This window comes from Sus scrofa, chromosome 1, assembly GCF_054392235.1.
Source record: "Sus scrofa isolate SSC_HxYL_T2T_F1_AM1 chromosome 1, Sscrofa_HxYL_maternal_Yorkshire_Landrace_v2.0, whole genome shotgun sequence".
In the NCBI taxonomy this organism is placed as follows: domain Eukaryota; kingdom Metazoa; phylum Chordata; class Mammalia; order Artiodactyla; family Suidae; genus Sus; species Sus scrofa.
Window position 1 is genome coordinate 234,091,331 of NC_139383.1, and position 25,223 is coordinate 234,116,553.

At 38.8% G+C, this 25,223-nt stretch overlaps 1 protein-coding gene across 7 annotated transcripts in view; it reads left to right on the forward strand.

The window, feature by feature from the left end:
• The window catches only part of CFAP95 (cilia and flagella associated protein 95), a 226,112-nt gene that overhangs the window by 148,800 nt on the left and 52,089 nt on the right, over positions 1 to 25,223 (forward strand). For 3 of the 7 annotated variants that reach the window (XM_021064725.2, XM_021064735.2, XM_021064704.2), the window contains one exon: positions 7,205 to 7,483. In XM_021064725.2, the coding sequence (XP_020920384.2) occupies positions 7,205 to 7,390 (186 nt within the window). In that variant the 3' untranslated portion in view covers positions 7,391 to 7,483. Of the gene's footprint in view, positions 1 to 7,204; positions 7,484 to 9,415; positions 12,500 to 13,558; positions 13,771 to 25,223 lie in introns of those variants that run through there. The other 4 variants (XM_021064709.2, XM_084987642.1, XR_014822703.1 and 1 more) reach the window with 4 other exon arrangements.

A 25,223-nucleotide genomic window follows, 5' to 3' on the forward strand; every position in this document is an offset into this window, starting at 1 on the left:
ATGGAATATCTTTGGTTCTTTATCCTAGTTAGGCTGGTGAGCCCTCTAAATTCTTCCTGTGAAATGTCTCCTCCAGTCTAGCTCTGCATAAGCTGTTGTGCACTGATGCCCACCCACTCCACACTTCACATTCTTTGAGTTACCCTCATCTACCTGAGGGGCTCAGAAGAAGCCTGCAGTGGTTTTCCTATCTTAAGTGAATTTGTCAGAAGTTGGTCTGTGTGGCACCAGAAAAGTGGATCAGCCAATAATTTGTGATAATTCACAAATCAGTTTCTTTTTTTAAAAAAAAATTTATTACATTGGAGTTCCCATTGTGGTGCAGCAGAAACGAATCCTATTAGTAACCATGAGGTTGCGGGTTCAACCCCTGGCCTCGCTCAGTGGGTTAAGGATCCAGTGTTGCTGTGAGCTGTGGTGTAGGTCACGGACGTGGTTCAGATCCCATGTTGCTGTTGCTGTGGCTGTGGTGTAGGCTGGCGGCCATAGCTCCAATTTGACCCCTAGCCTGAGAACCTCCATATGCCGCAGGTGAGGCCCTAAAAAGCTAAAAAAAAAAAAAAAAATGTTATGGGTTATTTACAATGTTATGCCAATTTCTGCTGTACCGCAAAGTTACCCAGTGATACATTTACATACATTCTTTTTTTCACATTATCCTCTCTCGTTACATTACAAGTGATTAGATATAGTTCCCTCACAAATCTGTTTCTATATACAATTTCTAAACACTTCTTCCCACCCTAATAGATACTGAATAGGTATTTAAATATTATGTTAGGGTGCTGAAAATATAACAACTATCTTTAACTCTCACATATGCATAAAAAATGTCTGACAACTGGCCTTCTTCCTGACCTATCACTGGTAAGAGAATACTAACTTCAATCCACGTAAAGCTTAGTCTGTTTCCATAATTTAAAAAGTTCTTATAGGAAATATTTAATCTTGCTTGAAAAAACTCATATTTTCTCAGAGATCCTCTCCCATCCCCTCTTTGTAGAAAAGAGCTACAAGTAGGGGATGAGAGACTTATTATCTGTTAAAAGTTCTGCTTACAAGGTTAGCCTTTGACTGGCATTTAGGGACAAGAATTCCCTAATAAGGGTAGCTCAGTACTTAAACTATTTGTACAAACAGTGTGGTTTATGTTGAACACCTGTTTTCCTTCTGGGAGTCTGGAATTTTGGTATGTGCTAGGCAGAGGGTACCTGTGTGACTAGCCCTCAAGAAGAATCTTGGCTTTGGAGTTTCTAATGAGCTTCCCCGGTAGACAGCATTTTACAACTCATGGCTTACGGGAATTAACTGCATCATGTATGATTCATCAGAAAAGGGCTTTTAGTCTCAGAAGTTCGCATCTGGTTTCCTCTAGATTTTAGCCCAGGTACCTTTTCCCTTTGCTATTTTTTCTTTGAATCAATTTGCTGTAATATATCATAGCCACAATATAGCTATGTATTGAGTCTTGAGAGTCCTCCTAGCAAGTCACTGAATCTAGGGGTAGTCTTGGGAACCCTAACACACCCAAATTTTCTCCCTGTGGCAGATTGTTATTTTCCCAAAATAATTATAATATATGCTACCATCCCACATATCCTTATAATGTGATTTTTGACACTCTTCATCTTGAGAGGCGGAATCCATGTTACCTCCCCTAGAATCCTGGTGAACTGTTACTATGATGGAGGTGATGCTATGTGACTTCTGAGATAGTGATAAAAAGCAATACAGCTTTCTCTGGTTCTCTTTGTGTCATCATTATTATCAGAACCCAGTCACCATGCTGTAAGAAAGCCCATGCAGGCCCAAGGAGAGGACTTGTATAGTTGTTCCATCAACAGAGGTAGCTGATGTCTTAGCAGATAACCAGCATCAACTACCAAGTGGGAAGGAGAGATATTTCCAGCCCCAGTCCTTAAGTCACTCTCAGTTTCCAGTTTTTCCCACCTGAGGCCCCAGACATTGTGAAGCAGTAAGATGTCTTTGCTATACCTTTCCAAATTCCTGGCCCAGAGAATCTGGAAATTAATACTATGCTGCTATATATGTATAACTGCCAGTTATACAGCAGTAGGAAATGCCTCCTTCCCTGAGATAACATCCAGGTATATAGAAAGAGAGGTTAATTTAGCATCCTGATGCCAGAGGGGAAGAGCAGTGTTTTCTGTGTGACGGTCTCTGCCTGTTCTGCTCTCTGGGATGATATCCCTTTTCCATTTGGTTGTTCTTTTCCTTGCTGGTATAAGTGGCTATAATCTGTGGCTGTTTTTTGTTTGTTTGTGGCCACACCCACAACATACGGAAGTTCTAGTACCAAGGATTGAATCTGAGACACAGCTGTGACCTATGCCATAGCAGTGGCAATACTGGATCCTTTAATCCACTGCGCTGGGCCAGTGATCAAACCCTTGCCTCTGCAGTGACCCAAACCTCTGCAGGTGGATTCTTAACCCACTGTGCCACAGCAGGAATTCCTGTGGCTGTTGTTAACTGTCAGTCTTTTTCAATTTCTCACTCTTTTTCCCTGGGCTTTCTTGAAACCCTCATGGCGTGTTTGAGATGACTCAGCCTCATTGCCACTCCCATTGATACTGTTGACCTGACAGAAGCCTTCTGTGACTTCTATTCAGTACCCAGCTCCACTGTTCAGCTCTGACAGTTGAACCCCCTCTGTAGATTTGCAACTACTTTAGCTTCTTGTTTATGCCACAGGATGCCAAATGTGGCCCAGGATTAATGATTCTCAGAGCCTTCCTCTGCCTGACCATGCTGCTCCACCAGTTTGGGTTTGGTTATACCCGAGGCAAATGAAAGGACAGCCTGAGAGGTGGCCTGTTTCAAGAGTTCTCATGAGGGATGGGGGGGCCAGGGGACCCCTTATGCCTTTCTTTATTATTCTTATTTATCTAATGTACGTCTCTCTGTCCAGATCAATGAGATTCTGTCTGATTTAAGTCTAGGGATGGGAAAATTGGGAAATACATTAACTATTTCTGCTATCCTGCTTTGCTTTCCTCTTATTTTTGCTTTCCTACAATTCCCCAGACTCCTTCCCTATCTTCCTTTTATCCATTCCAGCTCTTGTTTAAGACTTAATGGCAAAGGATGTTTTCTCACCATGCTTGGAGAAATCTATGATCTGAGTCCTCTGAGTACAGTCATTGGTACTCTAAAATTCTCAAGACTGTAAGTTGGAATATGAGGCTATTGTCTTTTGTAAAAATCCTATTTTGCATTAGAAGGTGATATTACTTTGCTCTTTGGTTGCCATTTTTTTCTAAAATGAATTTTTATCTCCCTTTGGGAAAATGAGTGGTTATACATACTGAAAGGGGACAACTAGTAATAATTTTGAAATGATTACCCTCTCATACTCGGTGTGAGAGGTACACCAAATTACTTGCTTGTCCAAAGTTCCCACCATCTAAGTTTGGCCTTGGGTGTGAACCACAGTCAGTATTAAGGTCCTTTAAGGTGGCTCTTGGTGAAGCTGCTTTTTTTTCTATTCTATTTTGTGCCTGTTGTATTAAACTTTGAAAAATATACTTTGTTCAGCTTCTTAATTACACCCTTCTGGCTCCTATTAGTTTGTTCTTATTTTTTAAAACCTTCTTTATTCACCTGTTCCATGTTTGTATCCTTCCAATTCCCAAGTGTATGCTTAGGCACAAATTTACTGCTGCCTTTACTCCTATTTTTTTTATATATATGCCCAGCTCCCTTGTTTTTGACATATTTCCTTGTTCTGACTCTCAGTACCTTGGTGTTCCAATACTGCAGATTATTCAGGTATATATTAGTTAGGATGCCTTTAGTAGGTTTACAAAAAGCAACTCAAACCAGATCAGGCAGTAAAAGTAATTTATTGGCTCATAATTTTTGGAAAGTCTGGCTTCAGAAAAGGATTGATACAGCAATATCACCATACTTTTTACTAACTCTCAAATCTGCCTTTTATGGTGTTGGTTTCATGCTAGACTGATTGTAGGCAGGCTGCCAATGGCGACCTGAGCTAGATGCTTCCTCATTTATGTCCTATAGTGGGAAAAAATATTTTTCTCTCAAGCCTTTGAAGAAAAGTTTATGGCTTTAAGGGGCTTGGTCAAACTCAAGTCACGTGCCTAACACCAGACATATTACTGTCATTGAGAGTAGAGTGGTATTATCCTGATAGGCCAGTTAGATTCTGCCCCTAGACATGAGAGTTGGGGTGGGGTGGGGGGATTAATCTACACAAATTGCATGTTTACTACATAATAGGAAACAGGAGAAATGGATTTAGGGTGAGCTGGAGTCACCTCTTAAAGTTTGTATGAGGTGAGTGTACTCATGTCTTTCCCAACTCAGTGTTCACAAATGACCTCACTTGGTAGCTTGAAAATTCAGCCATCATGGGAGGATTTACACCACAGAGATTTTTATTTAAAAATAACATGGCTTTACTGAGATATACTTTATTGAAATTTAATTCATGTGCCATAAAATTCATCCTTTTAAAGCATACAATTCAGTGATCTTTAATATATCTATAAGGTCACACATTTGTCACCACAGTCAATTTTGGAACATTTCCATCACCCCAAAAAGGAACCCCATACCCACTCTATTAGTCAGGTTTCTCTACAGAAACAAAACCAAAGCTGAAAACCCGGAAAAGCCAATGATTTAATTCTCGAGTTTGAAGGCTTGAGAATCAAGAGTACCAAGAATCAGGATTAAGATTAATGTCTCAGCTCAAGCAATGAAGCAGGAAGGTGCCAATTCTTAATTTCTCTGCCTTTCTCTTCTGTTCAGGCCCTCAACAGATTGGATCATGTCCACCTGCTTTGGGGAAGGCAAACTACTTTACAGTTTGCATATAGAAACACTCTCACAGATACAACTCAGAAATAATGTTTAGCCAGGTACCTGGATGCCTCATGATCCAGTCAAGCTGACACATAAAATTAGTTATCACATCCGTTAATAGTCACTCCTTATTCCTCCACAACCCCCTATCCCCTGGCAAAGCTATCTTCTGTCTCTGTGCACTTGCCTATTTTGGACATTTTATATAAGTCATGCAATCTGGCTTTCAGCTTAGCTTCTTTCATTTAGCATGTTTTCAATATCTATGCTATAGAACGATCAGTATTTTTTTCCTCTTATTACCAGATAATTTTTCTTTGTGTGGATACACCACATTTTCTTTGTCCATATCAGTTGATGATGTGTGAGTTGTTAGAGATTCAATTCTAATCATAGTTCTGGAATCCAGTCCTTTCCACCTTCAGTTTTTAGTACCTTCTGTATCAGAATCTTTTTCTTAAAACATTGCATTTAATCTGGTCACTCACCTCATCAAAATAAATCATCCTTTCTTTCTTGGAGATGATAAAGGAGTGCATTGGCATTGCATGTGAAGCTTTCCTCAGTTTCACTGCAGCGCGGGTAGGAATGGGCAGATCCTGCCTCCCACTTAGAGGGTAGTTTGGCCAGTGATGCTCAAATCTCATTTTTTTTTTTTCTTTTTATGGCTGCACCTGTGGCATATGGAAGTTCCCAGGCTAGGGGCAAATCGGAATTGGAGCTGCCAGCCTATGCCATAGCCATAACAATTTAGGATCTGAGCCTCGTCTGTGACCTACACTGCAGCTCATGACAATGCTGGATCCTTAACCCACTGAGCAGGGTCAGGGACCAAACCTGTGTCCCCATGGATACTAGTCGGGTTCTTTACTGCTGAGCCACAGTGGGATCTCTGTCAAATCTTATTTTAAAGGCTACTACCTGAGCAAAAATAAACAAGCCAACCCCAAAGAAATAGACCTAAAACAACACAAAGCAAAAGCCCAAAACTATATAGAAAGTGACATGGATATTATGTAACTTTCAGGTTTAATTTTTTAATTATTAAGAATTTCATGAGAGGAGTTCACATTGTGGCACAACGGATTAAGAACCTGACTGGTATTCATGAGGATGAGGGTTTGATCCCTGGCCTTGCTCAGTGGGTTAAGGATCCGGCGTTGCAGTGAGCTGTGGTATAGTTTGCAGATGCGGCTTGGATCCAGTGTTGCTGTGGCTGTGGTGTAGGTGGGCAGCTGCAGCTCTGATTCCACCCTTAGCCTGGGAAATTCCATATGACACAGGTATTTCATGAGGGTCCTGAAAAACATAACATGTTTTACAGACAGACAGCTTAAAGCCCTGGCTGAATCACTTAATACTGGCATTCTTGAAATTCTCTCCTTCTGAGATTTTTAAGCTAATGATCTTTTCTTATATGTAAAGTAAGAACAATAATTCCTACTTCAGAGATTGTTATGAAATAGAAGTTATAAATACTCAACTACTGTCTTCAACCCATAATAGGCACTCAGTAAATAAATACACACTGTAATGATTGTTACAGTTGAACCATATGGTTAGAATTTTCAATTATTTCCAGTAAAGCCAATCTAAGATAAGAATTATTTTGGTGTTCTTTCTATGTTTTATATGATTTAATTTCAGTATTGTCCTAGTTCTTTAAAATTAGGACCAATTTAAAGCAGAAATTAGATAATCAATGCAAAGGCTCTGTGTTTCTTGTCTACCTTTACACTTGATATAATCTGAAAGAATCAATATTTCCTTTAGAAAATGGTCAGTGATAGTATATTGTTTTATTTCAATACAAGCTTTTATGAAGTACTCTAAGGATAAATACCTTAAGTATTATACTGGGTTATACTGAGGTAAATTTCTCATAGGAATGAATCTTAACGCTTGGCATTTATTGGCAAATATGACTTGATAGCAATTATTAAAGATATAACCCAAGATATTGTTATATTGAGTGATTATAAAATTTTATTTTTTATTAATAAAAAAGATGTTGAATGGTAGTTAAATTGGAATTGTTTTCATCTTATGTAGATGGTCATACAATTTAAATTATTCTATTTATGGTTTAGAAAAATTCTATATTTATAATAATTTATCCTTTTAATTTTATAAGTAAAAACACCATGAACCAGAGTCTTCTTTCAGAATTAGAAGTACTTATAAATGCAATAGCCAAATACAAGAGGTGTTAGTAATTTGAGAGATCAAATTAATCAATTGTTTGAAAATTAACCTTTGATCATAATAAGACTAACATTATAGATCAACTTTTGGATATCACTTCTTTTTATGTATTTCGGTCATTTAATATTCTCTTTTTTCCCCCCCATAGGATTATCCTTGTCAAGATGATGATTATTCAGTAGTCCACAGAAAATGTCGTTCTCAGTTCACAGACCTGAATGGTTCCAAAAGATTTGGCATCAACACTTGGCATGATGAGAGTGGGATTTATGCCAATTCATATCTAAAACGAAAACTCTACTCACTAACCACTAGTCCTATTGCCCCTTTTTAAAATAATGTATGGAATCACATTCTCTAACTAACGAAAGGTAATGGATGTAATAGTTGATGATTTTATGTCCTAATAAAAGCAACGGAAATATTACTATAGTAGGTTCCTTTAACACAGAATCTTATACTCTAAGCCAGTGGTATATCCTTCTTTTCATAAACTACTCTGGTACTTTCCAAAGTTGAGTATGTTTATCATTGAGGATATACAACCCAGTTCTAGATGGTACTTGGAGTAATTTTATTTTATATTATTTTATTGACTGTATTTATTTTAAAATTTATTAGAAAAATGCGTAAAGCTAACAGAGTCAAGCTCATATTTGCTTAAGGTATGACTGAATCTTTTTAAATTTCACTTTTAAATGAATAAAAATTTAGATGGTACTCAAATTCAACATGAAACTCAGAGTTCCCCATCATGGCTCAGTGGAAACGAATCTGTCTAGCATCCATGAAGATGCAGGTCCAATCCCTGGCTTGTTCAGTGGGTTAAGGATCCAGTGTTGCCGTGAGCTATGGTGTAGGTCACAGACATGGCTCAGATCTCACTTTACTGTGGCTGTGGCATAGCCCAATGGCTACAGCTCTGATTAACCCCTGGCCTGGGAACTTCATATGCCGCGAGTGTCGCCCTAAAAGACCAAAAAAAAAAAAAAAAAAAAAAAAAAAGTTCAACGTGAAACTCAAATAAATGGTTGAAGTTTGAGTAACACTGGCCCTTTAATAATGTTGACTGAGTGTGTGTGTGTATATTGGAGGGGAGAATGTATATTTATAGACTTCAACATATTTCTGGTGCCTACTTGTGGATTATCATTCAGTATGGTATTTTCCCTATTCAATATAAATCTTTTTGATCATGTGGGATAGTAGAGATGCAGACAGAATCTTAGCAAAACTTTAGGAGTTTAAAGGAAAATCCAGTCATCTAGCATTAGAATTTGAAGAAATCTTAGCAGTTGTTTTGATTTACCGTTCCATTTTACAGATGAGCAGAGACTCATAGAAGTTTAATTAGGTTGTCCAGGACTATGTAATTAACAAATTCTAGTTCATCTTTGAGGTGAATTTGACTTTCATTTTTTTTTCTGAAGATGGGTTGTTTATTTGGTCAGCCTAAGCTAAGTTTATTCTCATTATTTTTCTTTAAAAGAGAAATTCATGAAATACTATTTCATGATAAAGACTAATTTGATTAGCAAAATATGGGAAAGACTATAAGCCTCATGAGTAGAGAAATGATAATTAATACAGAAAATATGGATATGCTGAGAAAGAATTCACCAGCAGAGTTTTACTGTCATTTCTTACTGCTTTAAAGTATCTATCTATCTATCTATCTATCTATCTATATATACACACAAATATGTAACATTCATTAACATATCTAGGGTGGATAGCTGTTTGAAGTATGCAAATCTGAATGTTAAGCTTCTACTCATTTGATTTTTTGTAAGGAAAAAGTCTTAATGGTCATGTCATTACCTTTGAACAATGCCTTTTAGGAAAAATATTCACCTACCTTAGCAGGAATTCTATATGGTCACAATGATTAACATCCCACTTGGCATTAATGATCTGGGTCTGCCATGAAGAACAAACTTAGAAATCAGTTTTGGTTGGAGTTCCCATCGTGGCGCAGTGGTTAACGAATCTGACTAGAAACTATGAGGTTGCGGGTTCGATCCCTGCCCTTGCTCAGTGGGCTAAGGATTCGGTGTTGCCATGACCTGTGGTGTAGGTTGCAGATGCAGCTTGGGGCTCTGGCGTAGGCCGGTGGCTGCAGCTCCCATTGGACCCCTAGCCTGGGAACCTCCATATGCCAAGGGAGTGGCCCTAGAAAAGACTTAACAACAACAACAACAAAAAGCAAAAAAAGACATCAGTTTGGTTTGGTTAGAAAAAGAATGAAATAAGAGAGATTGTATTTAAACTAGTTGAGTAAAATGATGCATGGGGGGAGGGGGAAGATTACCTGGATCCTTTAGGTATAATTATTTTGTGTTGACTTGGATTTCTTTAGGTAACTGCTTTGATGGTTCACCTTTCCAGTATCAAAGACCATTTGAAACAACAAAGACTGAAACTCAGATTTGCTCACTGGAAAAGGTCTTTAGAAAGTGACCACACTACCTTCTAAAGGTTTCACATGTCTACTTGGTAGGATTACAGCTGAGACACCAAAATAACACTAGCTCTTGTGTGTTTATACAGTTAGCATTCACATTTTTTCAGTATTTTTCTTTTGGCCTTTATCTGTTATTATGTCAGAACTGTTGCTTTAGCTCCCTTTGGCAGAATGCACACTGCTGCTGGGAAAGTGGGAGGTTCATTGGGCAGATCTAAAGTAAATATATTACAGTGGTGGTCCTTGAATTAAATTTGGTCTACAGATAAGTTTTATTTAGTCTTCACAGTGATTTCTTTTTTCATTAATACTTAAAAATTGAGCCAAATTTTGTAGACTAGGACATACTTTAAACTCTGAGTTTTTGTGTCTTTGACAGATTGGACTTTAAACTCTGAGTTTTTGTGTCTTTGACAGATTGGCAGATCTGTCAGCACTGGTCAGATTTGATATAGCAACAATCAGCACGGGTACTATGGGAGACTGGCTTTGGGTGGAGTAAATTTATCGTTTTGCTGCAGTTCTCACCTGGTATACTTGTTTATGGAGGCGTCGTGACCCTATACCTAAGGAGAGGGTGGACAAATATGAAATAACAAGTTGTAGAGGGAAATGGGTGGTAGAAAAGTGGCAAAATGGGCAGATTCTTGGTGACTAAGATTAGGATGATGGAGGCAGAGGCTACTTCCTAATAGTAGGTATAGCAAATCTGGTTGAATTCAAGTAGGAATCAAGATCCCAGAGTATATGAAGTAGAAAACAGAGATTGAGAGTGGGCCAAGGGCTTCACCTTAGAATAGAGAGTAATCTCAGATCCACTGGTTTATACTGGGAATCCATTTGTGTTAACACAGGAAGTGAGGGTTATCAGACCCAACTCCTAGAATATGGAGCTGACAGATGAAGACAAGAAGGAGGGTCCAGCCAGCTCACTGGTTTATTGACAGAGGAAAATCACTCCCTGAATTCCAGTGCTCCAGAGGTACAGAAAAACTCCAGATTCACCAAGACCCTAGACAGAAATGGAAAGTCCTTCCTATGGCATGTAGCATATAGGTGGCAGGCTGAGAGAGCTCATAGAAGAGTCTGGCACTGCCACCATCAAAACAGAAAGAGTCTTAAAGCTGTGCCGACAAAAAGTTAACTTTATTTCAGAGTCAGCAGCAAGGCAGTTTGCCAGTAGCTGGAAGCCCACTCCAAAGAGCTGTAATGGGGAAAGCATGGGGTAACCATTGTAAATCAAAGTGGAAAACCTAAACAGGGGAGTTCCCATTGTGGCTCAGTGGATTAAAGACCTGACATTGTCTCTGTGAGGGTGTGGGTTTGATCCCTGGCCTCTCTCAGTGGGTTAAGGATCCAGCATTGCTGCAGCCTGTGGTTGCAGATGCAGCCCGTGTCTGGTGTTGCCATGACTGTGACATAGACCACAGCTGCAGCTTCAATTCAACCCCTAGCCTGGGAACTTACATATGCCACAGATGCAGCCATAAAATCAGTCAAACAAACAAACAAACAAAACCCTCAAACAAAATCTAACCCAGTAAATCAGTCTCCCAAATATTAACATTATAAGCTTTTTTTTTTTTTTTAACAGTTTCATTGAGATATGATTCACATACCGTAAAGTTTACCCTTTTACAGTGTGTAATTCAGTGCGGAGTTCTTGTTGTGGCCCAGTGGAAACAGACCCAACTAGGAACCAGGAGGTTGTGGGTTAGATCCCTGGCCTCACTCGGTAGGTTAAGGATCCAGCATTGCCGGCATTGCTGTGAGCCGTAATGTAGATCACAGACGTGGCTTGGATCTGGCGTTGCTGTGGCTGTGGCGTAGGCCAGCGGCTACAGTTCCTATTTGACCCCTAGCCTGGGAACCTCCATATGCTGTGGCTGTGGCCCTAAAAGGACAAAAAGCTAACAACAAAAAAAATATTAAGTGTGTAATTAAGTGGTTTTTGGTATATTCAGAGAGATGTGCAACCATCACCACAATCAACTTAGAACATTCTCACCACCCTCAAAAGAAACCTGTATCCACTAACTGTCGTATCCCATTCCTTCCCAATCTCTGACTTCTAAGCAATGACTAATCTTCTTTCTATCTCTATAGATTTACTTATTCTGGATATTTTATATAAGTGGAATCATGGAGTACATGGTGCTTTTGTGACTGATTTTTTTCACTTAGCATAATATTTTCAAAGTTTTGTGTTGAATGAAGTATCAGTGCTTCATTTTTTTGTTGAATGATATTACATTGTATAGCTATACAATAGTTTATCCATTAATTAGTTGAAAAACATTAGGTTATTTCAGCCTTTTAGCTTTTATAAACAATGCTGCTTTGAATATTTATGTATAAGTTTTTGTGTGAACACTCATGGGCATATATGTAGGAGTGGAACTCCTGGGTCATATGGTAACTCTGTATTTAACTTTTTGATCAACAATTTTCTAGAGTATTTTACATTCCCACCAGCAATGCATGAGGGTTCCAATTTCTTCGTATTCTTGCCAACATCTATTACTTTCCATTGTTTTGATTAAGCGGTGTCTGTTGTGATTTTGATTTGTATTTTCCTGATGGTTGGTGATGTTGAGGCACCTTTCCATGTTCTTATTGGCCATTTTTATATCTTCCTTGGAGAAATCTTTATTCAAATCCATTTTCCATTTTAAAAATTCAGATATAAGATCATAGCCTTTTGTAATAATTTTCAAAAAAATGGTTAAAAAAAGATTTGTTTTGGGCTTGAGATGCAGCTTAGATGATTTCATTAAGAGTTAAATACTGGAATTTCTGTTACAGTGCAAAAGAATATTTGAAAATGAATAGAACTTGGAAGATCTTGTAGGCAAGCACTGTAAAGTGAAAATTCATAATGCTTATGAGTGTGTTTAATCAATATTTTTTATAATGGTAGTATAATAATAATGATGATATAGTAAAGTCAATAAAGTAACATTGGAATTATTTGTAAAATTCTGGGGAAATCTGTTCTTTAATTTTTCATTATATAGTTCTGCTTTTCATTTGTCAGGATGGTAACTAGAGCTTGTTCTCCAGGAATCAAACTCATCTCATTCTCTAATACTCTTCCCTCATAGTATAATTTCCCCCCTTAAGTGTGGACCTTACCCTTTTATGCTCATGAACTCCTTTGAAAATCTAATAAAATCCAAACCTATTGCTCTGAAAAAGTTAACAAATATTCCTGCTGTGAGAAGAACATTGGGAAACATTCTGATATTGCTAGGTGATGAAGTTTTCCTTTCCTTTGGAAGAAGATTAAATAAATTGTGAATATGTAACAAGTTATTATTAAGGTCTGTGTGTCCATTTCCAGAAGACAAAGTATACATGCATATATGTATGTATAAGTACATTCACACATACACATAATATATTTATATTTGATAGCCATAAAAGAGGATGTATGCTTTTATCAATTAGCTTTTGCTAACCACCTGAAAACATACTGACTTAAAATAACAAATGTTATTTCTTATTATTCTGTGGCCCTCTGGGTGGTTTCTCTCTTCTGGGCTAGTTCTGCTGGGCTGGATGGTTCTAGAATGGCCTCACCTAGTTGGCATGGGGATCACAGTCAGCTGAGATGTCAGGGATGCCCTGGCCATGGGTTGTTCACCATGTGGCAGAACACTCTGGGCTTGTTCATTTGGTAGTAGTGGCAGGGATCCCAAGGGCAGCGAATATGGAAGCTTCTGTGAACAAGGGCTTTTCAAATATCTGCCTGAGTCATGTTTACTAAAGCCTGGCTGAAGCAAGTCAAGACGCCAGTCTGGGCTGTGTGTGGTGAGCTCTACTAAAGAGCGTGGGTAGAATGACAGGGGTAATTTGTGTCCATTTTTACAGTCTAACACAGTCTGTACTGTTGCATGCTTCTTATGAAAAGCCCTTTGTACAGAAAATATGCTTCCTTCTGTTCAGTATTTCTACTAGAGAATAGAGAGGGAGCCTTTCCCATTTGTCTTAAACTGATAACATAATTTGGTGCTTTTTTTGTTTTTCTTCTTACAGGTGCATCTGCAGCATATGGAATGGAGCTGGAGCTGCCGGCCTACACAACAGCCACAGCAATGCAGGAGCTGAGTTGCACCTGTGACCTATGGTGCAGCTTGCTGCAACGCCAGATCCTTAATCAACTGAGTGAGGTCAGGGATCAAACCCATATTCTCACAGACACTATGTCAGGTTCTTAACCCACTGAGCTACAATGGGAATTCCTGGTGCTTTTTTTTTCTTTTTGTCATTTGGGGTCCTTGCTTATGTCATTGTGGGTCTTTTTTTTTTTTTTTTTTTTTTTTTGTCTTTTTGCTATTTCTTGGGCCGCTCCTGCGGCATATGGAGGTTCCCAGGCTAGGGGTCCAATTGGAGCTGTAGCCACCGGCCTATGCCAGGGCCACAGCAACGCGGGATCCAAGCCGCTTCTGCAACCTACACCACAGTTCACGGCAACGCCGGATCGTTAACCCACTGAGCAAGGGCAGGGATGGAACCCGCAACCTCATGGTTCCTAGTCGGATTCGTTAACCACTGCGCCACGACGGGAACTCCTCATTGTGGGTCTTCATGGAGACTAGTTATGGGCTGGAATAACCTGTCTGGATTCACTCCTAAGACAAAGTGAACCTCTCCCCTCAGGTGTCCTGGATATCAGAGAATTGTGAAGCATTCCTCCTATGTTAGAGATCTGGAAATGGTGCAAGTAGAGAAGAAAGTAGTAAGAAAAAAATAATGTGTGGACTTCTCTCTCTCACCTAGTGTCCAAAACTATCTCATTGCAGTTAAAGGATCAAAGAAGTTCCTAGCTCAGGGAGGCAGTCACCCATTAAATTTGGCACATTGTATGATGGTATCATCCATTCAGTGCTGCATACCATTTCAGGAGGTTTTCAGATACCCTGAAGCCGTCATCCATGCTTAGAAGTTGAAGGAGGCAACAGTTACCTAGGTGAGGAGACTGAGTTTCTTAAAAGTGGTCAGGACTAGAGTACAGAATGCATAGGTTTGGAGTTCCCATCCTGGCTCAGTGGTTAAGAACCCAAATAGTATCCATAAGGATGTAGTTCAATCCCTGGCCTCACTCAGTGGGTTAAGGATCCGGCGTTGCTATGAGCTGTGGTGTAGGCCGGTAGCTGTAGCTCCGATTTGATCCCTAGCCTGGGAATCTCCATGTGCCATGGGTGTGGCCCTAAAAAGACAAAAAAAAAAAAAAAAAAAAAAAAAAAAAAAAAAAAAAAAAAGGACAGGTTTAGAGTCATCTATCAGAGCTGAGAACCCCAATATGTGTCAACACTTTTAACTTTTAGCATGTTTACAATATTTAATCATTAAAAAAACTTTAGTGTATGTTGAATGTGTGTATGTCTGTATGTAATTATCATAAGTGCTTATTTTTGGCACTTAGCATCCAACTGGTGAAAGGACTTGGAATTCAAACCAAGAACTCCTGAAAATAAGCCCAGAATTCTCTTCATAGCCTCACTGTTGAGGCGAGTATGAATCAACTCTTAGAAATTAAGGAGATACTGTTCATTTAGCCTGTGACTTTCCAGTGTCCTGTGTTGTGGCCAGTTTGTCAAATGACTCACACAATCAATGGCCCTCCTGTTTCTCCTAACAGAAAACTAGCTCTACGCTTCTCTTGTAGCCTGACCACTTTCTGCCTGATGCTATACGTATATGAAATCCTTGTTCTTCCAGTAATTTATCAGCCATTGTTTTTATGAACCAGGAGATATAAGGGTTTAGGGACTTAGAGGCTCAAAACATAGAACTGTGACCATCTCTGATTTTTAAGAAACATTCCCCTTTCTGAAATACTCCCTAGTTTTCCTTAAGTCTGGAGTTAGTTGCTCCTCCAGCTATTTGTGCTTTTTGTGTATCTCTTTGTTATGGCACTCATCTGCTTTTCTTACTACCATTTAACAGTTCTTGGAGAGCAGGCATCATGCTACTCATTGGGAGTCACTTGTATCTAAAACACAGCAAGCACTCAAATGCTGAGGGAATTGGCATAAAGACATCTGTCATAATCATATGCTGGCATAGTCAGTGTTGGGTAATTGATAGTAATTGCAGTACATATGATCAGAATGGTTTTGGCCAAAAAGACACAGATGAATAACAAATCTGAATTATCAAGGGCTTCAGTAATAGTCTCGGGAAATTGGAGGAGTTGGCAAAATTGGCTTAAGAAAATGTTGTGTTCTGGAGTTCCCGTCGTGGCTCAGTGGTTAAGAAATCTGACTAGGAACCATGAGGTTGCGGGTTCGATCCCTGGCCTTGCTCAGTGGGTTAAGGATCTGGCGTTGCCGTGAGCTGTGGTGTAGTTGGCAGACGCGGCTCAGATCCTGCGTTGCTGTGGCTCTGGCATAGGCCGGTGGCTACAGCTCCAATTCAACCCCTAGCCTGGGAACCTCCATATGCTGTGGGAGCAGCCCAAGAAATGGCAAAAAGAAAAAAAAAATGTCGTGTTCTATAAAGCAAGACAGTTTGCCAGAACATCCATCAATCTGCCTGAAATCCTCCTTACAGTAAAAAATATTTGCTCACAAACAAGAGCATGAATTTGAACAAATACTGCTCATGTCCCAAAGATGTGAAAGTTGAATGATATGATATAGCACAATAGGTATGATGAAGGCAGCTAGTGAGACTAAGGGCTGAAAAAATGACACGGACGAGGAATTGAGAGGAAAGTTATTTTGAAGAAAATGCTGTACCAAAAGTGAATCAGCCTGCACACTCCCTTTCTCAGGTCCACAGTCATTGTACAGATGTGGTTATCTAAAGTGTAACTGACATGGCAGCTATAAACTTGGAGAATGATAATGCTGAATTGGATGTTTGAAGATAGATACTTAAAGTGGTATAATTTGCCTTTTTGTGTTTGTCTCAAGCCCTCCTCATTTAAATTTCTTATTACAGAAAATGAAATTGTTTCACAAGTACTTTGAAGTTCACTGGTAATGGGTCATTTGATCTCTACTCATGCCTTCTGTTTGTGTTATGGGCTTGAGAAATATGTAATGAATAAGTAATAGAATTTTATCATTTTTGTGTCATCTGAACAAAAACTCTACAATACTCTTATAAGTCACCTTCCTATCATATACTGGGAGCAGACAGCAGCTCTCCCAATGAAGGAAAACAAGTAAACAAACAAACAAGCTAAAATAAATAACAAAAATATCAAAATGAATGTCATTCAAATTTGACTTCTCTGTGGGATACCTGTGTGCAGCACTATGGATGACCAAGAGTTGACCATGGAAGTAGGTACTTTACAAAGCTGCAATTAAAAGAAAAAAAAACATTGATGGCAGGTATCAAATTTCCATCTGACAGACAAAACTATTATTTCATATTCTCTTTATGAAAGCTTAATTTATATTAATAATACTTGGGTCTTTGAAAATATAAAGGTTGACCAAATCTTAAAATTTGTAACAGGAGAAGGCAGCTAGTCTGCAGTCTTGTTATACAGCAATGCAAGCAAAAGATGGATATACAGAAAAAAAATTATAATTTAACTCTGAGGATTCCTGAGAAAAAGTGGGTTATTCTCTTCTCCTAAGTTTGTTAATACTAATAAGCAGTTGATCTGGTTAGAAGTTAAATATGAGGGAGTTCCCGTCGTCATGGCTCAGTGGAAATGAATCTGACTAGTATCCATGAGGACGCGGGTTTGATCCCTGGCCTCGCTAAGTGAGTTAAGAATTGGGTGTTGCTATGAGCTGTGTTGTAGGTCACAGACTTGGCTTGGATCCAATGTTGCAGTGACTGTGGTGTAGGCCAGTGGCTACAGTTCCGATTCCACCCCTAGCGTGGGAACCTCCACATGCCAGGGATGTGGCCTTAAGAAGACACACACAAAAAAGTTAAATATGGAATCTTAAAAGTATTACCTATCAACAAATTTCATTTTCTAGACCTTTATCCTTCAAGAATGTTATCTAGAGAGTGTCCAGGGCACCAACTAGAGAAAAATAGATGACTACTTCTTTTAGAGGAGAAGCATTAAAGCAGTCCCTCAAATTTGGAAGGAAAGAGCCTTGGCCTATCCACATGTGCTCTTGAAGGGTTGTTTCTTTTTACCTCGCTACATCTGTTATGCACCCTAACCCTTAACCCTGCTCCTCTTTTCACAGTGGTGGCATTCTCAAAAAGTGGATGATACTTAGTTGTATGCACTTTCTGCCTACCCACTCCTTCCTTCCTGGCTTCTACATTCATCTGTGCTACATATTAACTTTTTGCCTTTCAGATCCATTCCCTGCACTTCCTCGTCCTGTTCTGGACCCTGAGAGTTGTGCTTTTGAGACGCTTTGGTAGACTCCATTGCCCTCTGGTTTAGGGTTGAGCAACTTAGAAAATAAAAATATAAGACATCTGGTTAAATGAGAATTTTCAGTAAATGCAGAATGTTTTAGTGTATGTCCCTTGCTGTATATAATATGAATACTTAGACTTACCAGTAATTCAAATTTAACTGTGTGTCTTGTATTTTATCTGGCAACCCTACACTGGTTTCCCTTTGGTTTCATCATTTGGGAGCATCACCAGGTAACCTAGGAAATCAGAGTTAGATCAGAGTATTTCACTGTCTCATATACAGACATGAAAATATTCAAAGGAAAGAGAATTATTTGTTTCTTCTTTAATCATGTCTCAGGAGCTAGGAAAACTTTCCTGAAAATCTCCTTCATGTACTCTCAGTGGCCAGAACTGGGTTATATGCACTTTCCCAAAACCATTGCTGCCAAGGGGGATGCCGTGGTTGGCTTAGAAAACCAGAATCTCCTCCTGAGCTGCAGATGGGGTTAACTTCCACTGGAGGCAAAGCAGGGTGTCAGGAGAAAAGAAGGGAAGCAGGTGTGGGCACAGAGCCAACAAAATCCACCGAAGGGTCACCTTGGCTGTCCCTTTATTTCATGCAACCTAGTATTGTCTTGGTACTCTGCCAAACAAAAGATTGCTCTCTTTAGAAGGAAGGAAGGAAGGAAGGAAAGAAAATCAAACCACACTCAGTATATGGTTTTTAAAATTTACTTCAGTTGCTGGAACATGAGGATGAATTATATCACATAGCATGTGACAGATTATTTGAAAACCCTCCTTAAGTGTCTCTGTTCTCATATCTCTCTCTCTTCCCCCCACCCCCACCTTGCTGTCCTCCATTCACCAAACCCTCACATAGCTTCTCTCCCCTTTTCTATTTCCGGAATTGAACTCACACCCTTTTCCTTGTCTCATACAGGGAATCTCTGACTACCACTATTGATTTGAGGCTGTGGAAGTCCAGCCGCCACCCTCAGATTTCTCCAAGTATCCGTTCACTCACCAGTTGCTGAGAAAAGAAATTTTCTCCATATCATTACATAGAGAAAAGTTTATAATACCCTATTTTCTTTGAAAATGTAAAGCTTTTGCAAACTTGGTATTTTAACTAATATTAGTAAAAGGCTACTTGTGACCTGTCTCACAAGTGATTATAATGGATTAAAGTGCTGAGATTGTGTAGTGGAGGACTTCTAATCAATAATAATCAATAACCTGACCTCTCTCCTGAGCTTGAGACTCATATATACTGTTCATCTCAACCATACAGGAAATAAACCTCATTATGTTCAAGATGAAATAATCTTCCATTGCAAACTTGTCTCTTCTGTTTCCTGTTTCTGTTAACAGTATCATTGTCTTTCCAACAATCATTTTAATTTCTTTCTCTCTTGCTCTTTGTATTAATTGCACTCCCCAAAAATTGAGCTGGAGATTATTAATAGGTAGGTGTTCTTTGAAGAAACTGCTCTGTGGCCAAATGCCCTTGGAGGAGGCTCTGCCATATCCCCTTCTTGGAGCATTATAGTGCACATTAAACTATTAAAGACCCTGAGAAATTCTGTAGAACAAAAGGCAGTTAAACCCTATTTAATCCACCATTTCCCAGGCTTATTTCATCACAGACTCATTTTTGCAAGGAATATTTTCCTGTATATCCTGGGATATTAGTATTTCATGGAAAATAGGGCAAACATCACTCTAAGCATTTTTGAAATAAGGATGGGGGACAAAAGGAGAATTTATTGAGTGTCTAGTAAGAACAATATTTAAAAGTGAAGTAGATTTTTTGTTTTGTCTTTTTAGGGCTGCACCTGTGGCATATGGAAGTTCCCAGGCTGGGGATGGAATCGCAACTGCAGCTGCTGACTGGCACCAAAGTCACAGCAACACCAGATCCTAGCTGCATCTGCAAACTACACTACAGATCGTGGCAACACCAGATCCTTACCCCACTAAAGGAGGACAAGGATTGAACTGGGGTCCTCATGGATATTAATCAGGTTAGTTACCGCTGAGCCACAAGGGGAACTCTGATCTTTTAAAAAATTCCAATGCTACTAATAAGGAAAAAAGCCTAAATACTTCTCTTAGTAAACAGACAGAAATCCAACTTCATGATGGTGAAGTGTAGATTTATCTTAAATGTTATGTAATTGGCATGTACATGTTCTACTCTTTCTCCCCTGTCTCTCTAAACAAAGGGTAATGGCTAACTCTTTCTGCCTTACTTTCTGAAAACTATTTGTGTCACATTTCACTCTGAGATTTTTAGAACTCGTGTCCTAGGCTTTCAATTATCATTTTAATATAGGCAGAATCAAGTATGTGTAGATTGTACATACTTTATTCTATATTAGACTACCCGACTAAGGAATAACAAGAGTCTTTACATTAACATTTAATATGTTGAATTCATATAGGTGCTTAATAAATATCCGTTTACTTACTGAACATGAGAATGTAAGATTCTATAGTTTCTTAACCTAACCTTAAGAACTATCAGAAGAAAATATGCGTTTACCTAAACTTAAGTCTACAAATGGGTGGAGTTACCAAGTGGGAAAATGAACTGAAAGGAATAATCTGAAGCAAATTTGGAAACATTTATGAGAGGAGAAATTCAAGTTGTAATTGGAAAGTGAAGAGAGAGACAAAATGGATTAAAAGCAGAGTATTTTTTAATACTGTATGCTTTTGATGCATTTAAGTCACTTTTTTTTTTTTTTGTCTTTTGTCTTTTGTCTTTTTAGGGCTGCACCCTTGACATCTGGAGGTTCCTAGGCTTGGGGTCTAATCGGAGATACAGCTGCCGGCCTACACTGCAGCCACAGCAATGAGGGATCTGAGCCGCATCTGTGACCTGTATCACAGCTCATGGCAATGCTGGATCCTTAACCCACTAAGCGAGGCCAGGGATCAAACCTGAAACCTCATGGTTTCTAGTCGGATTCATTTCTGCTGCTCCAGATGGGAACTCCCACATATTTATTAAAAATTTATACAAACTCTGAGTAGATTTAATTCAGGTAGCAAATTGATAAGCTAGTTGATATGATTCTGGCAATTAAAGAGTTCATTGGACTTTTTTAAAAAATGTAACTTAAGATTGGCTGCAGATCAACTATACTCCAATAAAATTTATTTTAAAAAAATGTTTGGCCACAGGAAAGCCCTTAGTCACTACTTAAAAAAAAAAGCAAACTGCGTAGTATATATAGTGGCTTTTTAAAAACTGAAGTAGATCAAACAAAGAAATATTTCTAAAGGTCTCAGGCAAATATAGGAATCTGAAAATGCTTTTCTGTTCAAGCTAGCTAAAGAAATGAACATAGGAAACTCGTAAAGAGCATTTCTTTTCAGAATGCCTCTTTCGTGTAAGTAGTTTAAAGTCCAGTGGAGTGTGCAAAAAGCTCTTTCATAAGGCAGGAAAATAGGAGGGAAAAAGCTGTTGTTGGCATTTCTGATTTTTTTGAATAACTGCAAAACAATGGCTATGAAAGACAAGAAAAAGCTCAATGAAATGGATAGTTGAGAGGGATGCTAAAACGGTTTTTAAAAAGCAAATGAAATAAATGTGGAGACAAATTTAATGCCTCTCTTACTTACTTCAGAGAAATCAGGCAGAGAAAAGTATCTCAAGAGATTGCCAGACAGATGGCACACTAAAAAACCTTAGATTTCTCTGAAGTTGAGTTTGCCTCTGTTGAAGTCCTGGAGTGGGGGAAGGACTTCTTCTCAGTAGAGGATTAGTGGATTGTCTCACTTTTCAATTGCTGCTAATGCGAGGTAGGGGTGGTGATTATTCATGGAAAAATATCAGTGATGAAATTTTTAAATATTTCTAGACTTTTAGAATTAAACAGTAGAAAAATATTTCTAGACTTTCGGTTCTAAATAGAAGAACTAAACAGTGGAACAGTAGGATATGAGTATAATTTCCAGTTTGTTAAGTGTATGCAGCACATAGTGACTTTCTTCCAAATAGTACCATATGGAAATGGGGGAGTAAGAGTAACTTTGCAGTGGAAACTCCTAATAAACATTACTTCAAGGTCAACATCAGTAGGGATAAGTAATGTTGATAGTATGTACCCTTGATATGATACAAGGTGATGAAAGTGGCACTTGACCTTTGTTGTCTTCCTCTGAAGTCCCATAACTCCAGTCGAGTCATGAGAAAAACATCAGATATGTCCCAATCAATGGACATTCTGCAAAATATCTGACCAGATATTCATCACAATTTTCAAGGTCATCAAAAAACAAGGAATGTCTGCAAAACTGTCATAGCCAAGAGGAACCTAAGGACACACAATTACTAAATGTAATGTGACACTGTGCATGGGATATGGAACGGGAAAAGTACATTATATAAAAACTAAGGAGGAGTCCCCGTTGTGGCTCAGTAGGTTAAGAACCCAAATAGTATCCATGAGGATGCAGGTTTGATCCCGGGCCTCGCTCAGTGGGTTAAAGATCCAGCAGCATTGCAAGCTGCAGATATTGTTGTGATGTGGTGTTGCTGTGGCTGAGGCATAGGTCAGCAGCTGCAGCTCCAATTTGACCCCAGCCTGAGAACGTCTATAGGCCATGGGTGCAGCCCTATAAAGAAAAAGAAAGGGGAAAAAAGAAAAAAAAAAAAAAAAACTAAGGAGAGTTAAAGTATGGATTTTAGTCAATAATAAGGTATCAACATTAGTTTTTTAATTGTGACTAATGTACCATTCTAATTCTAATAATAGGGAGAACTGGGTGAGAGATATATGAGAATTTTGTACTGTCTTCACACCCTTTGTGTAAATCTAAAACTATTCTAAAATGAAAATTTTTATTTAAACATTTTAAAAAGTATTTGTGATGAATTCTGGCACCTAAAGATGTTGGCTGAGAAACTGTTAGAGATATGAGATATTTGATATTTGATAGCCAAGCTTTATGATGTGAAACTTGTTTTTTCCACAAGCCGATTTGCTTGGATGAAATACTTTGTTTTTTAAATGGCTAAAACACTTCCACATAAATTCATCAAAAATAGTCCACTCCCCCCAAAAAAAATCTGGTAGGCAAAAAAAGTAAAAAGTAAAGAAAAAGTGTTGGATCAACAGATGCAAAAAAAAAATACTCTAATTTTATTTATAAAAAGTTCAAACATAATTAGGGAAAATTACTTCAGAATGTTAGAAATTGAAATGGTAATTATTTGGGGGGGGTATGACTTTGGAGGGTCATTAGGGATGTTTCAGGAAGCATTATGTTCCTTTTCTTGATCTGCCTGGTAGCTATCACACTATATTCACTTTGTGAAAATTCACCAGACTGTAAGCTTTTGTGTGCTTGTTTTCAATATGTATAGTATTCATCAATTGAAAAGTTTATTAAAGAAAACAGTTGAACTTGAGAAGTTTGCCAAATTGCTTTTCAACATTTATCTTAATTTGGACTATAAATGGTTTCTGAATAGTAAGTGCATTTCAAAGCAGAGGACCTAGAAATGTATGTTGTCCATATGTATTCACTCATTACACAAATATTTATTTAATACCTAGGACTGGCTTATCTCTAAAACCATACATTATATGGGAAATAGGTCTATGTACACATAGCAATATATTATTATAATTGAGTGTGCAAATGTAATGGGATTCTAGAGATGTTCTTTGGTCTGTCAGGGGGTCACAGAAGGCTTCTCAATAAAGAGGGTCACATGAGTTAAACATGATGAAAGAGCATACATTTACCTAAAAGGAAGTGAATATTGTTACATGGAACAAGGTGAGATGAGAGAATTCTAGATAAATTAACAGCTAGAGAAAAGTCACAGAGGCATGATGAATTTTGGAAAATTCCTTGATTGGGAGACTGGCATGAAGTGTTATTAAATCTAAGGGTTTTTTTTTTTCTTTTTTTTCCCCCCTTTTTAGGGCTGCCTTCATGGCATATGGAGGTTCTCAGTCTAGGGGTCAAATCAGATCTGTAGCTGCCAGCCTATGCCACAGCCACAGCAATGCAGAATCCAAGCAGTGTCTGTGACCTACACCACAGCTCACGTCAACTCCGGATTCTTAACCCACTGAAAGAGGCCTGGGATTGAACCTGTGTCCTCATGGATACTAGTCAGATTCATTTTTGTTGAGCCATGATGGGTACTCCTAAATCTAAGTGTTATTGACTAAATGTTTATATCCTCCCTGAAATCCATGAGTTGAAGCTCTCACCCCCAGTGTGATAGTATTATGAAGTAGGAAGTAACTAGATTTAGATGTAGTCATGAGGGTGGGGTTCTTATGTTGGGATTAGTGCCTTTATAAGAAGAGACCAGAGCTTGCCTCTCTCCTCCACCCTCTTTCCCTCCCTCCCTCACCCCTCTCTGTCTGCCTGTCTCTCTCTCTCCCCCTTGTGAGGACACAGTAAGAAGATGGCTGTCTGCAAGCCAGCAAGAGAGACTTCAACAGACATTGAATCTGCCTGCACATTAATCTTGGCCTTCCCAGCTTCCAGAACTGTGAGAAATAAATTCTTGTTTGAGCCACCCAGTCTATGGTATTTTGTTATAGTAGCCAAAACTGACTAAAACAATGAGGCACCAGAGGAAGACAGGAACCAGACCATAAAAGCCATGTATATTATGGAGAAGAAAAAGAATTTATTCAGGAGATTTAAGCAGCGAGTAATATGATTAGAAAGATACCTCAAAGGCAGTGTGGAGAAGCGTTTGGAAAGAGCATGCGTAGAATCAGAATGACCAGTGGAGAAACTACCATAAGAGTGAGGAGAGAGATGTCAGTGTGGACAGAGAGCAGCAGTCAGAGAAGTTTAGATTTAGAGCTACAGTTCCCTGGTGGCCGAATGGGTTAAGGATTTGGCATTGTCACCGCTGTGGTACAGGTTTGATCGCTGGCCTGAAGACTTCCACATACCATGGGCACGGCCAAAAAAAAAAAAAAAAAAAGATTTAGAGTTGGCAGGTCTTAGTAATTAATTAGATAGGGAGGAGGACAGGTGGGATTCCAAGGCGACATCAGTGGCACCATCATGAGGATAGAGAACACTGAAGGAGAAATGGCAAGTGGAGGAAGATGAGTTCTGTCTGGGACATGTTGGATTTGGGACGTCCAGGTGGGGATGTCTAGCAGGTGGTTGGATATAATGGGAATGAGGTCCAGAAGAAAGATCTGGAGCTGTGAGATTTTTTTCTGTGGTGGATATATAGTTAGTAATTAAAACTGAGTTTACTTACGAAGAATAAGTAAGATGATCTTACTTATTCTTCGGGGTGTGTAGATAAAAGGATTAAAGAGGTGAAACTGTTAAGGAGTGTTGCTGAAGTGCGAGACTA